This window comes from Acartia tonsa, chromosome 14 (genome assembly GCF_053477335.1).
Source record: "Acartia tonsa isolate MP-2025a chromosome 14, ASM5347733v1, whole genome shotgun sequence".
Taxonomy (NCBI): Eukaryota; Metazoa; Arthropoda; class Copepoda; order Calanoida; family Acartiidae; genus Acartia; species Acartia tonsa.
In genome coordinates, this window is record NC_137273.1 from 23627639 (window position 1) to 23647130 (window position 19492).

The 19492-nt window shown below is 34.3% G+C and overlaps 1 protein-coding gene across 2 annotated transcripts; it reads left to right on the forward strand.

Moving 5' to 3' along the window:
• Nucleotides 1–293: 293 nt before the first annotated feature.
• LOC145305687 (uncharacterized) lies at nt 294–19481 on the forward strand. Of its 2 annotated transcripts, none has more exons than XM_080147399.1 (16): nt 294–567; nt 1505–1575; nt 1828–2191; nt 2668–2889; nt 3692–3802; nt 3926–4099; nt 7185–7214; nt 7865–7897; nt 9220–9484; nt 11741–11819; nt 12107–12445; nt 13214–13420; nt 13583–13714; nt 15719–16222; nt 18232–18555; nt 19099–19481. In XM_080147399.1, exons 2-16 carry the CDS (start codon nt 1517–1519, stop codon nt 19448–19450), a joined length of 3195 nt encoding a protein of 1064 aa, XP_080003525.1. In that variant the 5' UTR covers nt 294–567; nt 1505–1516; the 3' UTR covers nt 19451–19481. The 2 variants fall into 2 exon arrangements, with proteins under 2 accessions (XP_080003525.1, XP_080003526.1); XM_080147400.1 differs by having other exon boundaries at nt 405–529.
• The last annotated feature ends 11 nt before the right edge of the window (nt 19482–19492 follow it).

Here is a 19492-nt window from a genome sequence, read left to right on the forward strand (position 1 = left end):
AATCCGCAGCTAAAGATTTCTAGCGCTAGTGTCGCTTCTTAGCAGGCAAAAGCGAATGTGCCAACCATCTTTTGTGTTTGTGCCAGTTAAATGAGAGGAGACATAAAAAAATCATATTAAACTTTTAATTTTATGATCACATTAAGGTAAAACATTATTCTTTTTTATCACACTAATTATCATTGAATAAAAATAAAAATAATTCATATTTATCTGTAAATTAATATTTTTATATTTTGGTCTAATAAATGTAGGTGTTGGCTGGTATGCAGTAGAGACACAAAATTTTAATATGGCTGCCATCACACACACACATTATAAACAAATAAACTATTATAAATATTTTATACACCAAGTTATTATAAAAATAGATTAGTTTATGATCATCAAGAATTGTTTAATACTTTAATAAAATAATGATAACGCCAATGAAAGGAATAAATAATGGTTTTTCAGACAACCGGCCCGTCTAGTGCAGGTTGAGAAATTGAAATATTAAAAATGTGTTAACAAAAATGAAGTTAAAAATGTGAGATTTTCGTCCCATACTCATGGATTATGGATTAGGTTTGTTCGCACTTATTGAAAATAGTAAAATTTTATTATTAAAATGTTTAATTCACAATTCAATTATCCTATCCATAATATTTTTAAGTAGTAGGAATCCTGTCCTAACTATATATATATATATATATATATACTGTATACAGAAAATATAATACACTATAATTTACTTTATCTGTCTTGACTCTATATACGGGTGGGAAATGTTATGATAATGTTTCATCTGCATAAGATAGATTGCTTTTCTTGGTAAAGGTGCGTACCGAAAATTAATCTTTACTATATTTGGTCCATTTGTCTGTCGGTTATGCTACCAAAGACATTTATACTTTGAATTTACAGTGTTTCGGAGCCGTTTGATTTTGGTGCGGCTCCGGCTCCGACCTAAAATCAAGAAAAACTCGACATATTTTTTCCCCCTCGTCTATTTTTGACTTTTGAAGGTTTAAAAGTTCAAAGTTTTTCAAAAAATGGACTTGAAAAACTTAAAAAGGGCATTTGCACATGACTATTGACTAAACAGAGTTACCAAATTAGAATTTACAAAAAATCTCTTTATTTATCTAGTCCGGAGCCGGAGCCGTTTTTTAACGAGAATTACGGCTCCGGCTCCGACTCCAGCAAAATATGGCGGCTCCCGGCTCTGAAACACTGTTAAAGATAGGTTTAATTCGCATTTTTTATTATTAAAATTAATTTGTGTTATTTTTTTAAATCTATTTGATTATCCTAAGATTATAAGAATAGGTACCTTTAAAAAAAAAAAATAAATAAAAAATAAACCATGCATTTATTTGATTGTTTACTAAACATATAAAGCTAGTTTTCTAACGCAAATTTTCACACAAAATACATGTAATATCTTTGGATGAAACTGATAACTGATAAGGTGCTTAATTTCTATGCAATTTTTGCAAAAGTTGATTTGAATTTCTTTTAGGTCTACCTGACCATGCTGAATACAGGAGTAGATACCTCGCAGCAGCAACTAAACAAAAAGAATCTCAAAAGGTAACATTAAAATAGATTTGCTAAATAAAAAAAGTAATTAGAACAGGCGATGCTTGTTAAATGAAACAACTTTAAAATTTATATGTATTATGTAGATTCTAAAAGTATATTATTTGGTTGATGTGACTCTTTACATCGTCAAGTTCATTATCATATACGTAAATAGTCTGTGATAGAGATATCATAGAGATATTTTTGTATAACTTATTAACACAAACAACATTAGGTATTCTATATTAATTTTAATTTCAGCGAGGAGAGTGTCGTTGAGATGGAAGTTTCATCTGCCCCGCCTAATCCGCCAACAGGCGGGTCTGGCGGGGCGACAAGTAAACAGGCCCTTTCATCAAATGCCACCAACAAATCAATCTCTTCCCCAAACTCTGACGGAGACAAAAAAATAAATGATGATACAGTCGAATTAAACAGTAATATGAAATCAAAAGTGTCGCCTTCAGAAAAAGAAAATTCTAGTGGTAAAGAGGATCTGGAAAAAATGGAAACTGAGGATAATGAAGCGTCAAATAATGGAGTTGATGAAATTTGCAAGGAGCGAACGTTGAATGGGAATGGGGAAGGGGATATTTGTAACGAGTCCATGGAAGTTGATGACAAGGTTAGAGTTTTCCCATTTTTAAAATCCATCAGTGATTAGGTACCTATCATTTTAGCAGAGCATTATCATGATTGGTCATTAAGCAATATTTGAAATAATTGTGTGATAACATCTAACCTTTTATAGTTGTGTATTGTAGAAAGTCTGATTTACAAAGGAATATATATATAAAAGTAATTTACATACCCAACTTACCTATAATAAAAAAGTAGTACGATATATTGTCAAAAAGGTTTAAAATAAAAATTATTTAAATAGACGTACGTGCTTATTTGTAACGATCATAGAGTTGCTACGCTTCTAAATCGTACCTCACAGTAACAAATTCAGCATGTCAAATTTGAAATTGATAGGATAAATAATATATCTAATGATAAGAGCTATCCGGTACAGATGGACAGACCTTAATTATAAGAAAGCAAAGCCAAACTTTTTTTTGTAGCTGTCGATTTAAATAAATTTTATTTTAATTGTAGGAAAACTTAAAACACTCAAACGAGGACGAAGGTTCACAAAGAGTTAACGGAGAGGACTCTTCAAACTGTACAGAATATATAAATGAGATTATAAACGAGGATTGTGATACTGATATGGAATCCAAGCCTACAACTGAAAATGGTGATGGTGATGAAAAGTCTGCATTGGCGAAGGAAGAAGGTGGTGAGATTAAAAAGGAGGAAGATCTTCCCGATATTAAGGTATTTATTTATCTTAGTCCAAAAATGGGTTCGTAATGGGTAGTAGGGCCGCTCCGGATCTGTTGGCCTTAATCTGGCAGGCCCATTTTGGTTTACAACGATTTTTAAAAAAGGAAGAATTTACCTGAAGGATAAGCAGAATAAGAATTACGACAAGTGTCCCAGTTAAGGTATTTACAAAACACTTCTCTTCTAAAATGAAGCCAGGTTATTAACAATAATTTAACTCCAGGACATTCTCCTTCTGGAATGTGAAAAAGACCTTATAAATATCAAAATATTAAAGAAATATCAAACACAAACAAATTACTGAACTTTTGATGAGTTTAACTATTAACAGAATTTTGAGTGGTTTTTATTAAAATGATCCAGGTCCACTCCTTAATCGTGTGTCACTACGCAGTTACTCGTTTTAGTGTGTTTACCTAAAATAAGTTACATTCAAATAGTTAGTCACATTCAATTGTTAAGGTTTATTATTTCTATTTTGAAATAACCCCCCCCCCCCCCCTCCTCCCTGGTTATGAATTACAATTAACATATCCAGTATTATATATTAAAATATAACTAGGAAGATTCATGGCACTACACTGTATCTTGGTACTTTGTAGATTTACCCACGACTTGGTTCTGTTTTTCAGGTTGGGGATTGGGTGAAGGCGGCAGAAGGACAAGACAGGCTGTAAGGCTAAAAGTCATGTTTAAATGTGTTATATTTTTTTAATTTAGTAGCCTTCAATCCTGCCTATCCCCCTTCGCCCTGAGAATGGTTGGTGCTACTTAAATGCGTTTGTATATGTAGGAAATAAAACTGGAGGAAGAGAAGCCAGTCCAGCTCGAGTCCAGCTTGTTTGATGAAGACATAATTGATGGGTTCTCTTTCCTTGCTTTTGAAAATTATAAAGGCATAAAAGTAAGTTTTTTTACGTGTTTTTTTATTCCTTAATATGAGACTTAGTGTTCTCCTTCTCTCTCATTGATTTAAAGTAAGGTGATTCGGCCATGTGAAATGCATACTTTATAAATTTATTTTTAGGAGGTAATGAAATGGCAAAACGAAAATCCAGGAAAGCTCCCGGATCCTTGGTACCCACTCAAATTCAAGCCACCACCGCCGCCACCCCCTCCCCCTCCTCCACCACCCGAGAAGGAGAAGAAACCCAAGAAAGAGGTTATTAAGAAAGAAAAGAAATTAAAAGAAGGGAAGAAGGTAATATACTTAAATTTTCATTTCATAGCCGTGTCTCATGAACTTAAAATTAATAATTGTATAACCCAACTACTTATAGTACTTTGAGAAATAATTGAGAAGAAATATCTTTTTCTTTATTGATAGTATTTGCATGGTTTCCATTTTTAAGTTTTTTTCCTGATGTGAGAGTTAGATTAGTAAAAAATTTTGGCAAAGTATACCTGCCAAAGATTACTCATACTCATTACAAAATTTAGATTACAAGTGCCATTTGTGCACAAATAACGAGATTAAGGGGGGGGGGGGGGGGGTTCTGACACATTTGCGTAAACCTGGTATATAGGCTTTATCTTTGGACTGAGAGGATAGGTTATTAGGGATAAAATCATTCTTACATGATGAATTTTCCCAAGTTTTAAGATTTTTTTGGATAGGCTTCCAGGTTCCGGAGCTCCAGGGCTCCAGGTGGTCTCCTTACAGGTAAAAATGAAAAAAAAATTTTTTTTTAAGAGTTAGAGGTCAACTTATAAAACAAAATATGCATCTTTTTGTAAGTTTTTCTATATTTGAAGAAAAAACATGTATATTTTGTTTCATAAGCTGACCTCTAATTTTTTTTTTCATTTTTACCTGTATAGAGACCACCTAGAGGCCTGGAGCTCCGGAACCTGGAGGCCCATCCAAAAATCTTAAAACTTGGGAAAATTCATCATATAAGAATGATTTTATCCCTAATAACCTATCCTCTCAGTCCAAAGATAAAGCCTATGTACCAGGTTTACGCAAATGTGTCAGAACTCCCCCCCCCCCCCTAATTTAAAGAAAACCCTAAAAAGTAAACTCACTCTTGATGTCCTAAAATGACTAAATTTTCAGCATGAATCAGCAAACCCAATAACGCAAAACTAATTTGTAAATTATTTGTGTTCCACATGATAAGTTCACAAATTATATTGATTAGAACTGAATTATTGTAATTACCTAACGCGATTTTAATTATTGTTTAAAAATAGGTTATTATGTCATATCGCAGATTAATTGAAATAAAAAAAACTTAAAACGGAGTGAGAATTAATGAATAAATAGATATCACTAGATATATAGATTACCAAGAATAGATACAACTCCTTTAAGTTATTCTAATTTAGGAATCTGGTTGGAATTAATTAGTCCCCCTCGTCATTACTGAATTACTTTTATTCTAAAAATATATAGGTGTCGGATAATGTTTTGTACAACATCATTGCAAAATTTTGTATGCTTTAAACTTTGGGTTAAAATGAAGTCAAATTTGGGTTTAGTAGTACAGTTTAATAGGGTAGAGGGACGATGAGACACAATGTTATAATCTGGGAATCTTTAAAATCAAATCTTTAAATAACAGTGTTAAGTACATTGGAGTAATTTTGGTGTAGCTCTATACTATTTTTTTGTTTAACTTGAATATGTTGAATATTAAATGTATTGTCAATTTGTTTATCTGATAGTCTGATGGGTTTAGCTTTACTTATAAAAGAGGCTGTCATTATTGTATTTTATAATAGTTTCAAGAAAGAGACTTGAAATTTAATGCAAGATTATTTCAATCAATAAGTTTCCTGTTTGTAGAAATTAAGTACATTGTCTGTGTGGAGGAATCAATTTGAAATTTTTCAAGCCCTACACCATAAGACACCTCAGAATGATAACACTATTATAATGCTCAGACACCTAATATCTCTTTAATTTATACCTAGGTCCTAGATAATGATTGCATTAAAAAGGAAAAGAAAAAAAGTTGTATAATAGTGTTCTGTTGTATTGGCTTGTTTTTGTCTGCATAATAGAACTAATTAATTTTTGCATTTGATTTAAAAATAAATTGAAGAACGAACATTTCATGCTACACTAGGTAAAGATGCCTTACCCTCCATTTATTCATAATAAACAAGAATTTAAAAAAATATTTAAGTAAATGAACGAATAACTAATGTTGCTTTACCCGACTATAGTTCTGAAGGTGTGTGATAAAGTTTGTGCATAAAATAACCTTGGAATGCCAAAACACTAAAGTTCAAATAAATATTCAAACTAAATTTTAACCTTTTTTAGACACTAATTGTTGTTAGCTGTAAAAGTTAGAAAATTGTTTAATTATGATACGTAACTTTAATCAATTCAATTTCAATATAAAAATATAATTTCTACATGAAAGATTTCACAAAATTTCAACCTGTTAATGCATACTATTTTTTGCATCAATTAACATTTGACCATGTTTTTTTGCAGTCACTATACAATATAAGTTGTTTTTGTTTGTCGGTTGTAGCAATAAAACAAGATAGTTTCTAGAAATCTTACTGGTTTTGTATATAAACGAAAAAATACCAAACTTTATTTTGTATTTTCTAAAAAAGCGTCTTTTTAATGTGTTCAGTCATTTCACATGTTTAATATAAATTCCACTTTATCCTTTTGCATACTATAGTTTTAAAACATTTGGTTTTCTCAATTCATATATATTGTATATGTATATATTTCATTTGATATACCCTGTTCGATTAGACTAAAATGAAATAAACATTGATTCCCTTAAAGCAGAGTAGATAATCTCTTTTAGACTTATCAGAAAAAAAACGTCTTTTTTACATTTAATATATTTTTTTGGTATCTTTACATTAACTTTCAGTGCATTTTCTCAACCAAGAATATGCAATGCTTAGGTATAACAAGTATAATTTTGTATTGACATATATTTTCTAAAATGCATTTATTTTTCCAGTCTTAATTTTTATAATCACTTATTGAGATTTCCCATGAGTTTAGCAATAAATCTTCATGCGATTTCTGTAAATTTTTCCCCATCACCATCTATTGCCAATATCTTATAATATACCTACTATATTTGCAAGTAATACTATTTAAAAACTACCTACCAAGTAATAATAAAATGTCGTTATAGCGTTTTCAACTTCTTTTGTATGCTCGCTTAAATATTATTATTTAAAATTGTCCAAATTAATCCCAACATTTATACAACCACCCATGCGATTTAGGACTTTAAATGATTTACCGTTCCCGCGTTTTAATGTATTGAATGGTATTAATTCTAAATTAATTTTAGGACAAGGAAACTACAGAGAAGGATGCAAATGTAAGTAATTTAATTTCTTTAAGGATAAAAATAATTACATGGAAAATAAGATCTATTTGTAGCAAATGTTAGCAAAAATCATTGACCGTATCATTTAGACGTGAAGAAGGCCAGTGGGCAAAATACAGGCTTTATTGGTTACTTGTGTGTATCAAAGTAGAATATATGAATAGAATATATAGGGGGGGGGGGGGGGGTAGTTTTTTCTAGAAGATTTCTTTTGGGAGAGTTTTAGTACCCTCCCCCATAATAAACCTTCTTTCCCAGGACCTATGAGAAGCTATATTGCATGAGGAACCGTGTCTGCTCAGCAGTTAACGAGATCCTTCAATGCAGAGAGATACAAACAAATTCATGGACATCCTGTTACTTTTATATCTCTTATAGAGGTCTCTAGGGGCCCAAAGGAGCGGGGTTGAATATTTATAAGTAATAAATAATTTTTTTTATGGGCTATTTCTCTTGTGGAGGTGGTGGTTCCTCCCCTAAAATATTTATAAACCTTACCAGGACCTGTGTGAAGCTACACTGTGAAGGAAAACCATATCGTTTTAGCGAGATCCTTCAGTACAGACAGACACACAGATCTTGTACTTTTATTTTAGGATTAGGATAATAGGATCATATTTAATTCCTTATTTTTACTTTAGGCTGATGGTTCAACAGACCCTGATTTCAAAAAGGTTAGTAATCTTTATTGTCATAGCTAAGCTACTCTATATATTTACAAGGCAGAGATTTTCTGCAAGCCATTTTTATCTCTCTTGAAAAAAGGCATCTATTAATCATTTCATCTGTATTTCTGAATATTTGGTAAGTACAAAGAGTACCTTTTCAGCATAATGTAAAAATGAAAGGAAAAAATGAAAACATTGTTTTGATTAAAGTTAAAATGACTAAGTTATGCTTAATAATTTCATTTCTTCTTTTATGATTATTTGTATCGATTTAAAATTTTTGTATCAGTGAGTATTCTATTGCCTCTCATTTGTTTATTTTAATTGGTCCGCGGAGATTCAGGAGAAAAATTTGAATTGCATTAAGTGTTTAATTTAACCTTTTTTTACTCACGGATAAGATAAAACAAGATTATGATAAATTGAAAAAAAATGTTGGTCGATTGAAAACATACAATTAAACTTTCTGAACTTGATATTATTTTATATTACTTGCAGTCATCATACATGTCATAAAAAATCTAGCAGCGGAATTGCTTTCCCACTAAAACTAACAATATTCGTAGTGAGCAGAAGATTTCGATAGGCGCTATTTTCATTTACATCTCCATCTGAACTTTTTGAATTAATCTATGTATATGCACAATTTCTTTTATTTATTAAAACAAAGTGCACATGATTACAGACATTAAGACAATTATGTACAATATGTCGGTTGCACAAATTCAAACAATTAGATTTTAATCTTCATTTTGCGCATTTTTTTTACACAAATTTTTCCCCTTCTAAATGTTTTCTTTTTCTCCCTTTCCTTTCTTTTGAGAACACTCTTTTTATCAATATCTCTGTTCGCCAAATTATACCCTGTAATTTCTCTGCAATTCTCTCTTTCCCCACTTTGCCTTTTTGCATTAACGGAAAAATAAGCTTAGAATTTAGAGCAGTTTACTTCTTTAAGTAATCTAAGGAAGTTCTTAAAAAATTATAAAGAACTAATTTGCTTTAAATCAAATTAAATTCACCTGAACCAAAAGTGAGAGTTGAAATTATTTTTAACAGAGACACGAAAAAAGTTATCTTTCACCATGTAGTTTTTTAAAAATCCACTGTTTTTTTTTACAGTTAAAAAGCGGAATTAGGCGTCACTTAAATTTTAATGTATTTGCAAACGTACAAAAGTACCTATGCTCTATAGCTTACCTACTAGACTTAAAATTAATATTTTAAACCTGTTCAGATTAATTAATAAAATGCTTCTTTGACTGCTATCTTTAGTAAAATGTAGTTGGAAATTAATAACAAACAGCTCATTTTATCATATATTACAGAGTCCTGTGCTTTCAACTCCCAAGAAAAAATTGAATGGTTTACACGGTGAAGGTAAACAGCGGAAGTCTCCTGTTGCGGTGGGTGCCGGGGGAGGTGTTGCAGGAGGGTCTGGAGGTCCAAATCAGCAATCAACACCCCTCAACTTTTCTGGGAAGTCTAGCCCGGGAAGTGCCAGTACACCAGATAGCGGAAAGAAGCGGCCAGGAGGAGGGGGGCTGTACAGACCTTATAGTACTAGTCCTACTCCCAGTAAACACAGTCCAGGTAACATTTAATTCTATAGGGCTGTTTACATGTTTATACTTAGCTTTTGTAATGGAATAAACCATTTAGTAGGAACAGGTGTAGTCATGCGTATTTAGCAGGGTTGGCATAAAAAAAAACAAGTTTTTTTTTTAAATGTACCTTTTTTCGATAAAGTTAACTCTATTTTGACTCATAAGAAGTAACATTTTCAAATAACTAATATAAATTATAGAAACATTTTATTTTAACTATTGTATAACTGCATTTTAACTGCTTAATTTTATATATAAGTAATGAAATGTCTATATGTACCAAAATAACTCTCTCACCACTGAACCGACAATTCTCAATTATAATGTAGCTTCTAACGGGTCCGTTTAAGATTTTAACTACTTGGGGGGGATGGGAGTACCACCACCCTCTTAAAAAAAATTTTTCCATAGAAAGAATAACCCCCCCCCCCTCCCCTAAAAAAATGGAAATTAAACCGAAAATATTTAGGGTAAAGCGGGGCGAACTCGGTGTTTTTTTTCGGTTTTTTGAACCTGCAAATCGTAAAAATTATTTTTTTTAAATGTGACAAAGACCAGTATAAAGATCTCGGAAAAGTCGATCAGGTCCTAAAAGGACGTAAACCTAGGACTTTGGGAAGTTTGTCAAAATTGATCTCTAAAACGGCACCGACTTCGCCCCGCCTTGAGTAGGGCATTTTCGAGCTTCGAAAAATTGATGACGTATTGATTTTATTACAGCATGCCGAAAAGGTAAAAGTTGCTAAATGTAATAAAGAGTATGCACAAAAAATTTTATTAAGATAGGTCAATTTTTTCTACCAAAAAAAATAATTTTTCCGAAGTACGCGAAATTTGACTTTTTTTTCGAAAATTTTTTTGATAAAAAAACATAAAAATACTACTAGAAAAAATAACTTTTTATGACTTTAAAGGCCTGATCCTTAAAATTCAGGCAATTTTAAATAGATTTGGCCAAAAAAAAAATTAGTTCTATTAGCAAAATTTCCTAAAAAAATCAAGTTCAAAAAAAGAGAAAAGTTTGGCAAAATCTGTGGTCGATTTTCCAGCTTCAAAAAACCTATGACATATTGATTTGATTACAGCATGCCCTAAAGGTTAAAGTTGCTAAATGTAATAAAGAGCATTCACAAAAAAAATTATGAAGATCGGACAATTTTTTCTACAAAAAAAAAATAAATTTTTTCTAAGTACGAGAAATTTAACTTTTTTTCTCGAAAATTTCACTTTTTTATATAAAATTGAAAAAGTTAGTATAAAAAGTGAAAAAACCGAATTCGCCCCGCTTCACTTTTAGTCGATTTAAGAAAAAACTATACAAGCTTTTTTAAAGTTTTAAACGGAAATGGATAGCCTATTAGATTCTTAATAAGTCCCCTGAAGACGTCTAAGCTCTAGCTCTTACCAGTTTTTGTCCAACTTACCGTTTTTCCGACCGAAGCAAAAAAATCGAAAAAAAATTTTTTGTCGTCCGACTTTAAGACCCAATAAGTACCCTAAAAATCCATCTCACAAAAATTTCATTTTATACTTTTTTGTAGGCAATTTAATAAGGAACAAATTTGATTTTATGTTTTTTTTCTGTCAGTCGATTAGAACATGGATAAAAATGTCATTTAATGAAGGTGGTCAAAAAAATACCGACTTCACCTCAAAACCGAGATCGCCCCGCTTCACCCTAATACTAGCGGTTGTTCCCCCTAGAGGCCTCTAGGGGCACTTGAGGAGGGAGAAGTTGAATTCGATAACCCAATTAAGATTTTAAAAGAAAAAATTTTTTTTTGAGAGGGAAGGAATATTTTTGGTGGTGGGTGAAATTTTCTTAAGAGGGTGGTGGTACCCTCCCACAAAATAGTTATAAACCTTTTCTGGACTTATAAAAAGCTACCCTGTAACGGAGAACCATACCGATTCATTGGTTAGCGAGATCCTGTGGTAGAACGCTAAAATTTTACATAGGAGTAGCTTTAATAGTTTACTATATGGAAGTGTAAAGAAAAGGCGGATAAAGCGCCACTGCCGCCGATATTTTGTGCTTTTTCTCGCCAAATTAGACAATTTTGAATCTTTGACTTACTTTGTTTTCAATGACTGCCACAACTCTTACCAAAATATTAAACGTCAAGTGAAAATAAAAAGGAAATTTACTGAGTTCTAAAATTAAATTAATTCCCCATGGTCTCACTACCATTCCTATATCCCTGATACATATAAAAGCCTAAGCAAATATTATGTTCCTTAGGTTCTTCGCACCAGAATCCTGCGCCAAGACAAATCTACGCAGCACCATCTGTTTATCACCATCACAACCAACAACAAAGGTACACGTTTTTTATAAGTTATTTATGAAAATTTTCTTTTTATTTGATATGAATGGAATATACTGTCTGAACAAGCAATTATACCAATGTCGATATGTTTTAAGGTAGATAAAGAAAAAGACATTTCAGTATTCAAAATATTTCGTTTTTTAAGTAAAGATTATCATCCACACATTTAAAGACTAGGCATACTTAACTCCAATTTATCATTAGTTCCTATTTAAATAAAATTATTTTGTTTATATGTAGATAAATTGTATTTCAATATAATTATTTTTTTTTTGTAGTAACCATGTGGGTGGAAAGCCTTTAGCCCCTGGCCACCATCCTGGCGGCGGATATACTCACCATCATCAGGGTCACCCACACCATCCATCTCATCATCCAGGCTATCCTGGCCACCCTGGGTACCCACATCACCAGCAAAACCTTCACCCTGCTTATCGGCCTTCTTCAGTGGGAACTACTGCACAGACAGGCGGACATCCAGGTTCTACTCCTGGCCATCCCTCTGCTAGTGGACATCCTTTAGAAGGTGGTCATCCGCCAGCAACAAGTGGTGCCACTCATCATTCCGCGGGCAGCAAACCTTATCCATCACACCACCCTTACCCACCTCAAGCTGGGTAAAAACTTTTCTCGTATTCATTCGAATCCGGTGGATAGGAACCGGTTCTCATCCATACGAAAAAACTATGTCTAGCATCGTATTATATCCAGCTTTCTACGAATATAGAAATGTACAATCATAAGATTAAAACCAGTTTTTTTAGCCGGTGCCTTCGGCACCTCGGGGCTAAAAAAACTAGTTTTAATCTCATAATTGTACCTATATCCGCGGAAAGCCGTTTATAATACGATGCGAGAAATAACTATTATTATATTCTCAATTACCTAATCGTTTTATATTAAAATAGGGGTGTGTATTCTGCACAAGATTCATTTTTAACCCTGCAAAAAAACATTTTATCAACCTTTCCTCTAATTAAACTTAAATTTATCATCATTCTAAGATTGTTCAAATATTTCCCCAGATCTTTGCTGCTTTTGGTCCGATTTTCATAATTTTTCTGGGTTATGTATCAGGTGACACTTGCAATTTTTTCATTCCCTCACCTCCTTAACAGGGGATCTGATGCAGAATATACACCCCTGTATATAAATAAGACTTAAATTCACAAGCCTTTCACTGTCTGCACTATCGGAGTTTTAATTATTAAACCAAATTTTAGAAAATGGCTATTTTAGAGGTTTTCTTAGAACGAAGCCTCTAAAATGCAATAAAAGTAAACTTTCGATAATATTGCAATCAGATGTAAATTCTATAAAATAATCATTTTACACTTGCATAGGTCTATTTTCTTTTAAAACTTATACTTTATATATTGATTTAGTTACCACCATCCGAAGCCAGGAGAGAGTTATCCTGGATATTATCCTGGCTATCCTCCTAGACAGCCAGCTGCTTATCCTCCACAACCTGGACACCCAGGTGGTCCTCCTGGACACCCTGGACACCCATCCGCACCGCCTGGACATTCTGGACATCCTGGACAACCACCTGCTGGAAGTCAACATTATTCACGCAGTCCATACTATAGGTACAAGATTGAACATAAATCATGCAGCATGTTTTCATAACCAAATCCATTGATATATATGACAGTCTTCTAGCGTTTATGATTTTTTCGTAGAGTACTATACAAACTGTAACAAAAGAGCATAAAAGTTAAATAAATGTTTAAAATAATTTTTGTTTTCAGTGGTCACAGTGTAGGTGGCGCCTATAAGGGATATCCAGGATATCCTGGGTATCCTGGAGGATATCCCGCATACCACGGTTATCCACCATACTCACCTTATTCCTCAGATCCAAGCAAGGATCCTCAACGAAGGTATTACCTACTTATTTCTTTCATTGTTTTTTTTTAACAATAATTCAGATTGCAAAAAAAATAAGTAAAATTGTTTTAAAGAATCCGCAAACGCCCAAGTTTTCAGTCCACAGTAGCTTTTATATTTTTACCTTTTTTTTAAACACAGCACTTGGCGAGTTTTAAAAAGCTTACAATCCCTCACAGTAAATGTCTGTAGTTATAACGGTAGCACCTAACGCCTATAAATATCTTATCACGGCCTTTGAAAAAAAAAACTTAAAAAGGCATGAGTTTTTACTTTTTTTTATAAATTCAAAAATATGTATGCTTTCTCATCAATTGTATGGCCTCTGAATCATCAGAGCAGTGGACAAATAGGTTTATCGTTCGTGTGTCTGTGTGAATGATGGGGTGTAAATAAAGGGGGGGGGGGAAAATGTGGTGACTCGTGCCACGACATACCAGCAATTTTATTTTGGGTGCTACTCCCTTAGTTTTAGAGATAATTGGGTGAAATCTTTTGGGCTGGGTCACTAATTACCCCAACTAGAGGTATCTTTCAAAAAAAACGGCGGCGGGTCCGCCGCTCCCGCCGTTCGCCGCCATTTTCCGCCGCCGCCAAAAAAAAAAATTTTATTGCATTTCTCGCCGAATTAGGCAATTTGGAATCATTTGAGACCATGTTATTTTTTTCAAAAATTTTTCCCCTTATAACCAACCCTGCGGGGGGACTTAGTCATTTTTTTCAAATTCTCGTTTATTAAGGTATATCTTAAATTCAGTGCCTCTCCTAAGCTTTTAAAGATATTGAGACAAAACCTTTTGAGGTAAATCAGTAAAAAATATTTGAATAAAAAATGGCGGCGGTACCGCCGCTCCCGCCGTCCACCGCCATTTTCCGCCGCCGCCGCCAAAATTTTTTTTATTGCATTTCTCGCCGAATTAGGCAATTTGGAATCATTTGAGACCATGTTATTTTTTTCAAAAATTTTTCCCCTTATAACCAACCCTGCAGGGGGACTCAGTCATTTTTTTCAAATTCTCGTTTATTAAGGTATATCTTAAATTCAGTGCCTCTCCTAAGCTTTTAAAGATATTGAAACAAAATCTTTTGAGGTAGATCAGCAAAAAAATATTTGAATAAAAAATGGCTGCGATACCGCCGCTCCCGCCATCCACCGCCATTTTCCGCCGCCCGGAAAAATTTTTGAAAAAAATAATATGGTCTCAAATGATTCCAAATTGCCTAATTCGGCGAGAAATGCAATAAAAAAAATTTTGGCGGCGGCGGATCTACCTCAAAAGGTTTTGTCTCAATATCTTTAAAAGTCCCCCCGCAGGGTTGGTTATAAGGGGAAAAATTTTTGAAAAAAATAACATGGTCTCAAATGATTCCAAATTGCCTAATTCGGCGAGAAATGCAATAAAAAAATTTTTGGCGGCGGTGGCGGAAAATGGCGGTGGACGGCGGGAGCGGCGGTATCGCCGCCATTTTTTATTCAAATATTTTTTACTGATCTACCTCAAAAGGTTTTGTCTCAATATCTTTAAAAGCTTAGGAGAGGCACTGAATTTAAGATATACCTTGATAAACGAGAATTTGAAAAAAATGACTAAGTCCCCCCGCAGGGTTGGTTATAAGGGGAAAAATTTTTGAAAAAAATAACATGGTCTCAAATGATTCCAAATTGCCTAATTCGGCGAGAAATGCAATAAAAAATTTTTTTTTGGCGGCGGCGGAAAATGGCGGCGAACGGCGGGAGCGGCGGACCCGCCGCCGTTTTTTTTGAAAGATACCTCTAGTTGGGGTAATTAGTGACCCAGCCCAAAAGATTTCACCCAATTATCTCTAAAACTAAGGGAGTAGCACCCAAAATAAAATTGCTGGTATGTCGTGGCACGAGTCACCACATTTTCCCCCCCCCCTTTTTTAATTACATTTGTCTTGTGTCTATACCTCTGCTATTATTACAACTAACTAGCATTTGATTTGCTTGTCTTACAATGTATGATGTTTATTAGGTCTAGTTCTATGTCAAATGGAAATATTGACCCTAAGCAAACCAAGCGCTATCCTACGCCACCAAGCAGTGCTACTTCTGCAACTTCGCCCTTCCATCATACAAGCTCCTCACCCCATCAACAACAACAAGATCCAAGGGGCGGTAAACCATTCCCTTCGCCCAGTTTAAATGTGCCGAGCAGTAACATTCCATCGCATCCTTATCCGACGTCAACAGCACCGTCGACGCAACCTGCATCGCATCACAGCAGTCATTATCCTGGCGGTTACATACCGCCATCACAACCAGCGGCTGCACCAACAACTGCAGCTTCTCATTCTTACACAGGTCCACAACAACATTCGTCTCCGTATTCTCCTGCTAGTACTCCTAAAAGTCATTCTCGACCTCCTAGCCGTAGTTCGGGTCCTTCACCATCGGTATCAAGTGGTTACAATCCACCGCAGTCAAGTAGTGTTTCCCACTATTATCCACCAAGTCATCAACAAAGCAAAGAATCGAGGTAAATAAAAGAATTCCATAATCTTAAATTTTTGTCATTTTGCAGCACCTTTGTCGATAGCTTGATACAGCTGGAATCACAGCTTCTGGCCCACGTCTGATGAACTGAATTGTTGAATAACACCTGTCAATATTACCAGAACTAAAATCATTTAACCCTTAACGGTCGGTTTTTTTCTATCTCATTTTCCATGTGTGAAAGAAAGAGGGTTATAACTGAGTGACTTTTAATTATGGGTATGACACATAACTGAGAGTTGGAATGTTTTGAATATCTCCCTCTTGGCGGGCACAGTATGTCAGCAAACCTGGCAGGGTCATCCAGTAAAGAGCAAAAAATAATTTGGACTTAAACAAAGCATTTATCTGACCTAAATACTAAAATATTCTCTAGTAGTTATTTCTGATATAAAATATAGGTATAATCATGCAGGTTCTGATCCTCCAGGTCTCCAGATTTTTACTTAGAAGCTTCAAATTTTAAACTTTTTTTAAATTTTTTTCTTACATGTCGACATAACGTATTAAAATTTCATAAAGATCCAACACTGTTTTCCCGCCGATTGCGGCGGCTGGCAGCTGCCAAGTACAGCTGCGGCTGCCGAAATTTATGTTTTGAGATTTCTAATATGAAATTTACATAAAGATAAACATTTTCTGAAAAAAAAGTTATTCTAGCTTCAAAAATAAGAAAATGACCGCCTTTTTAAAGGGGGGAGGCGGATGTGCCACTTTTTGAAACCAAAAGTAAAACATGCATGATCTCAGCCCATAAAAGAGTTACAGCTCTAAAATTCAGCTCAGCAGTTGCTTTTGTGGAGAACAATATTGAATTGTGAAGAAACGGCGGCAAAACCGCCGCTCCCGCCGATTTTTTTTGCATTTTTGCCAAATTAGACAGTTCTCAATCATCTGAGATAAACTTTTTTCTCATAAAGTGTAAAATCTTATAAGTGTCAAGGCAAAAGAAATTTCGGCGGGAAACAGCGGTTTTCGGAGGGAGCGGCTGTTCCGCCGCCGTTTCTTCACAGTTCCATTTTGCTCTCCACAAAAGCAACTGCTGTGCCGAATTTTAGAGCTGTAACTCTTTTATGGGCTGAGATAATGCACGTTTTACTTTTGGTTTCAAAAAGTGTCACATCCGCCTCCCCCCTTTTTAAGTAAAAAAGGACCTAAAAACAAAGAATTAAATAAATAGGGGAAGAAAGCGAAAATTGACTTTGACTCACAAATAGTCGGAAATTCATTATTAAACAGGGAACATGCACAATTTTTTTTAGCCCTCTAGCTCTAATAGGAGCTGAGATAATAGGAGGGACGTTGAATGACCCCCCCCCCCCCCCCGACCGATAAAGGTGCGGCATGGGGCCCGAATGTTAAGGGTTAAAACAGTAAAATTAATTACAAGCGGAAAAAACTGATAAGTCTGTCAGCCAATGTCATTTTATACTTAAATCATTGTCTTCTATGGAAAAATGCACATGGGGATTATACAGTATACACATCGAATCTCGATAACTGATGGCCCATTATACAGCAGATTTAATAGAAATAGGTTTACACCATGACAGAAAGGTACTGTAATCATTTTTAAAAGCGTAGCTTTTCTATAATTAGGGTCGGTCCGAACGTCCGTAACGAATAGCTTTTTTCGTTTATTTAGTCATGTTAGAATTGTCCTATTGATTTCAAACTTTGCATGGTGATTCCTGTAGTAGTTAGGTACGATTTAGAAAGCGTAGCAACTCTATAATCATTACCAGAATCCCCGTACGTCCATTTTAATCATGTTGAATTATCCTGTTTCAAGCAGTTTTTCAACAAATTAACTTACAATTTTGCTTCGACTCTTATACATTTATATTCTGATTATTCAGTTCTGACACTATACAAGGGTTAATGTCCGTTTGTCCTACCGTTTCAGTGCTTCGCTTTTATGGATGTTGTCATCCTTGTTTCACCTTCGTTTTATATTCAATTTTTTAAATTATAATATTTTAACTCTTTCAGTCGAGTTGAATATCCTTCAAGTCAGTCGCAACCTCAACCTCAAGCCTATCCTTATCCTTACCCCTCGTATCCGCACTATAACCCTGCAACAACAGCTGTGTCCAGTACAACTACAAGCCAAACACATCACAACATCTCTGATTCTGCATTACCTACAACAGCTTTACCAACCCCGGTTGGACCACCCGCTGCAGCACACTCTGCAACGCCATCTCTGGGTGTCACTACCAAAAGTAGTGTTAGGTTACCGCCGCCAGCGGATGGAAGCACTGGCCAGGTTGCAGCAATCACAACTACAAATGATATCCAACAACCTTGGAATAGGTAATATTTTAACCAGGGGTGTATATTCTGCACAACATTTATTTTTTTCCCCCTGCTACAAAATTTTTTATTTTTCTTCCCCCCTAGTTTTTTCTCATCAAGTAGGGGGAAAATGGAAAAATATTTAAAGAACTCTATATTTTATTTATTTTATTCCTCCTACCACACATTTTTAAAAGTTTTTTTTACCAAGGAGGGGGGGTAAATGGAAAAAATGTTTTCAGTTTTCTTAATTTTTACATTTTTTTCCCCTCCAACCACTTATTTTTTATTCCCCCCCCCCCCCCCTGAGCAGGGGATCCCATGTAGAATATACACCCCTGATTTTAACCTTGTCAAGGAACTTTATCTCCCTATTAGGTATAAATTCTGTAAAAATATCTTAAATAACGAGTTGTGCATATTTTTGAACCTAAACAAAATAAATAAATTTGTACATGAAGTTAACATTTTTCCTACAAAAAGCTATAAGAAAAGTTTACATGTTAGTAGTGAATTATAGCAGGTACCAAGTTTGAAATTGAAATTAATTTGTATTTGTAGTTCATCTGTGACAAGTATTGCTGGAAGCACAACAACAACTACAACATCCTCCCAACAGCCTTTAGAAACACCAGAAATAGTACCAGTACAACCAAAAGAGACACTTAGTGTTCACACTGCTGCACCATTACCATTGGTATCCACAGCAGTAACAAGTGCAATATCAACAGCTGTTACCACTTCAACCGCCGTATCATCTGTATTGACAGCCACATGTAGCAGCTCAGGACTGTCTGATTCTGTAACAGTTGAAACAAATAGCAGTCTTTCGGTTAAAGGCTCACCACAAGTAGCATTACCATCGACAGGAATGTTTTGCATTGTTATTTATTATACTTTTTCACCTTTTTAATTATTACTTAAGTATTTCAGATAAATTTACACACGTGTATGT

Excerpts from the sequence above, each read along its gene's own strand:
- LOC145305687 (XM_080147399.1), top strand. The coding sequence starts at position 1,517 with ATGCTGAATACAGGAGTAGATACCTCGCAGCAGCAACTAAACAAAAAG. Across the intron at positions 7,215-7,864 it reads CTACAGAGAAGGATGCAAAT|GCTGATGGTTCAACAGACCC; the intron begins GTAAGTAATTTA and ends TTTTTACTTTAG. Across the intron at positions 18,556-19,098 it reads ATCCAACAACCTTGGAATAG|TTCATCTGTGACAAGTATTG; the intron begins GTAATATTTTAA and ends TTGTATTTGTAG.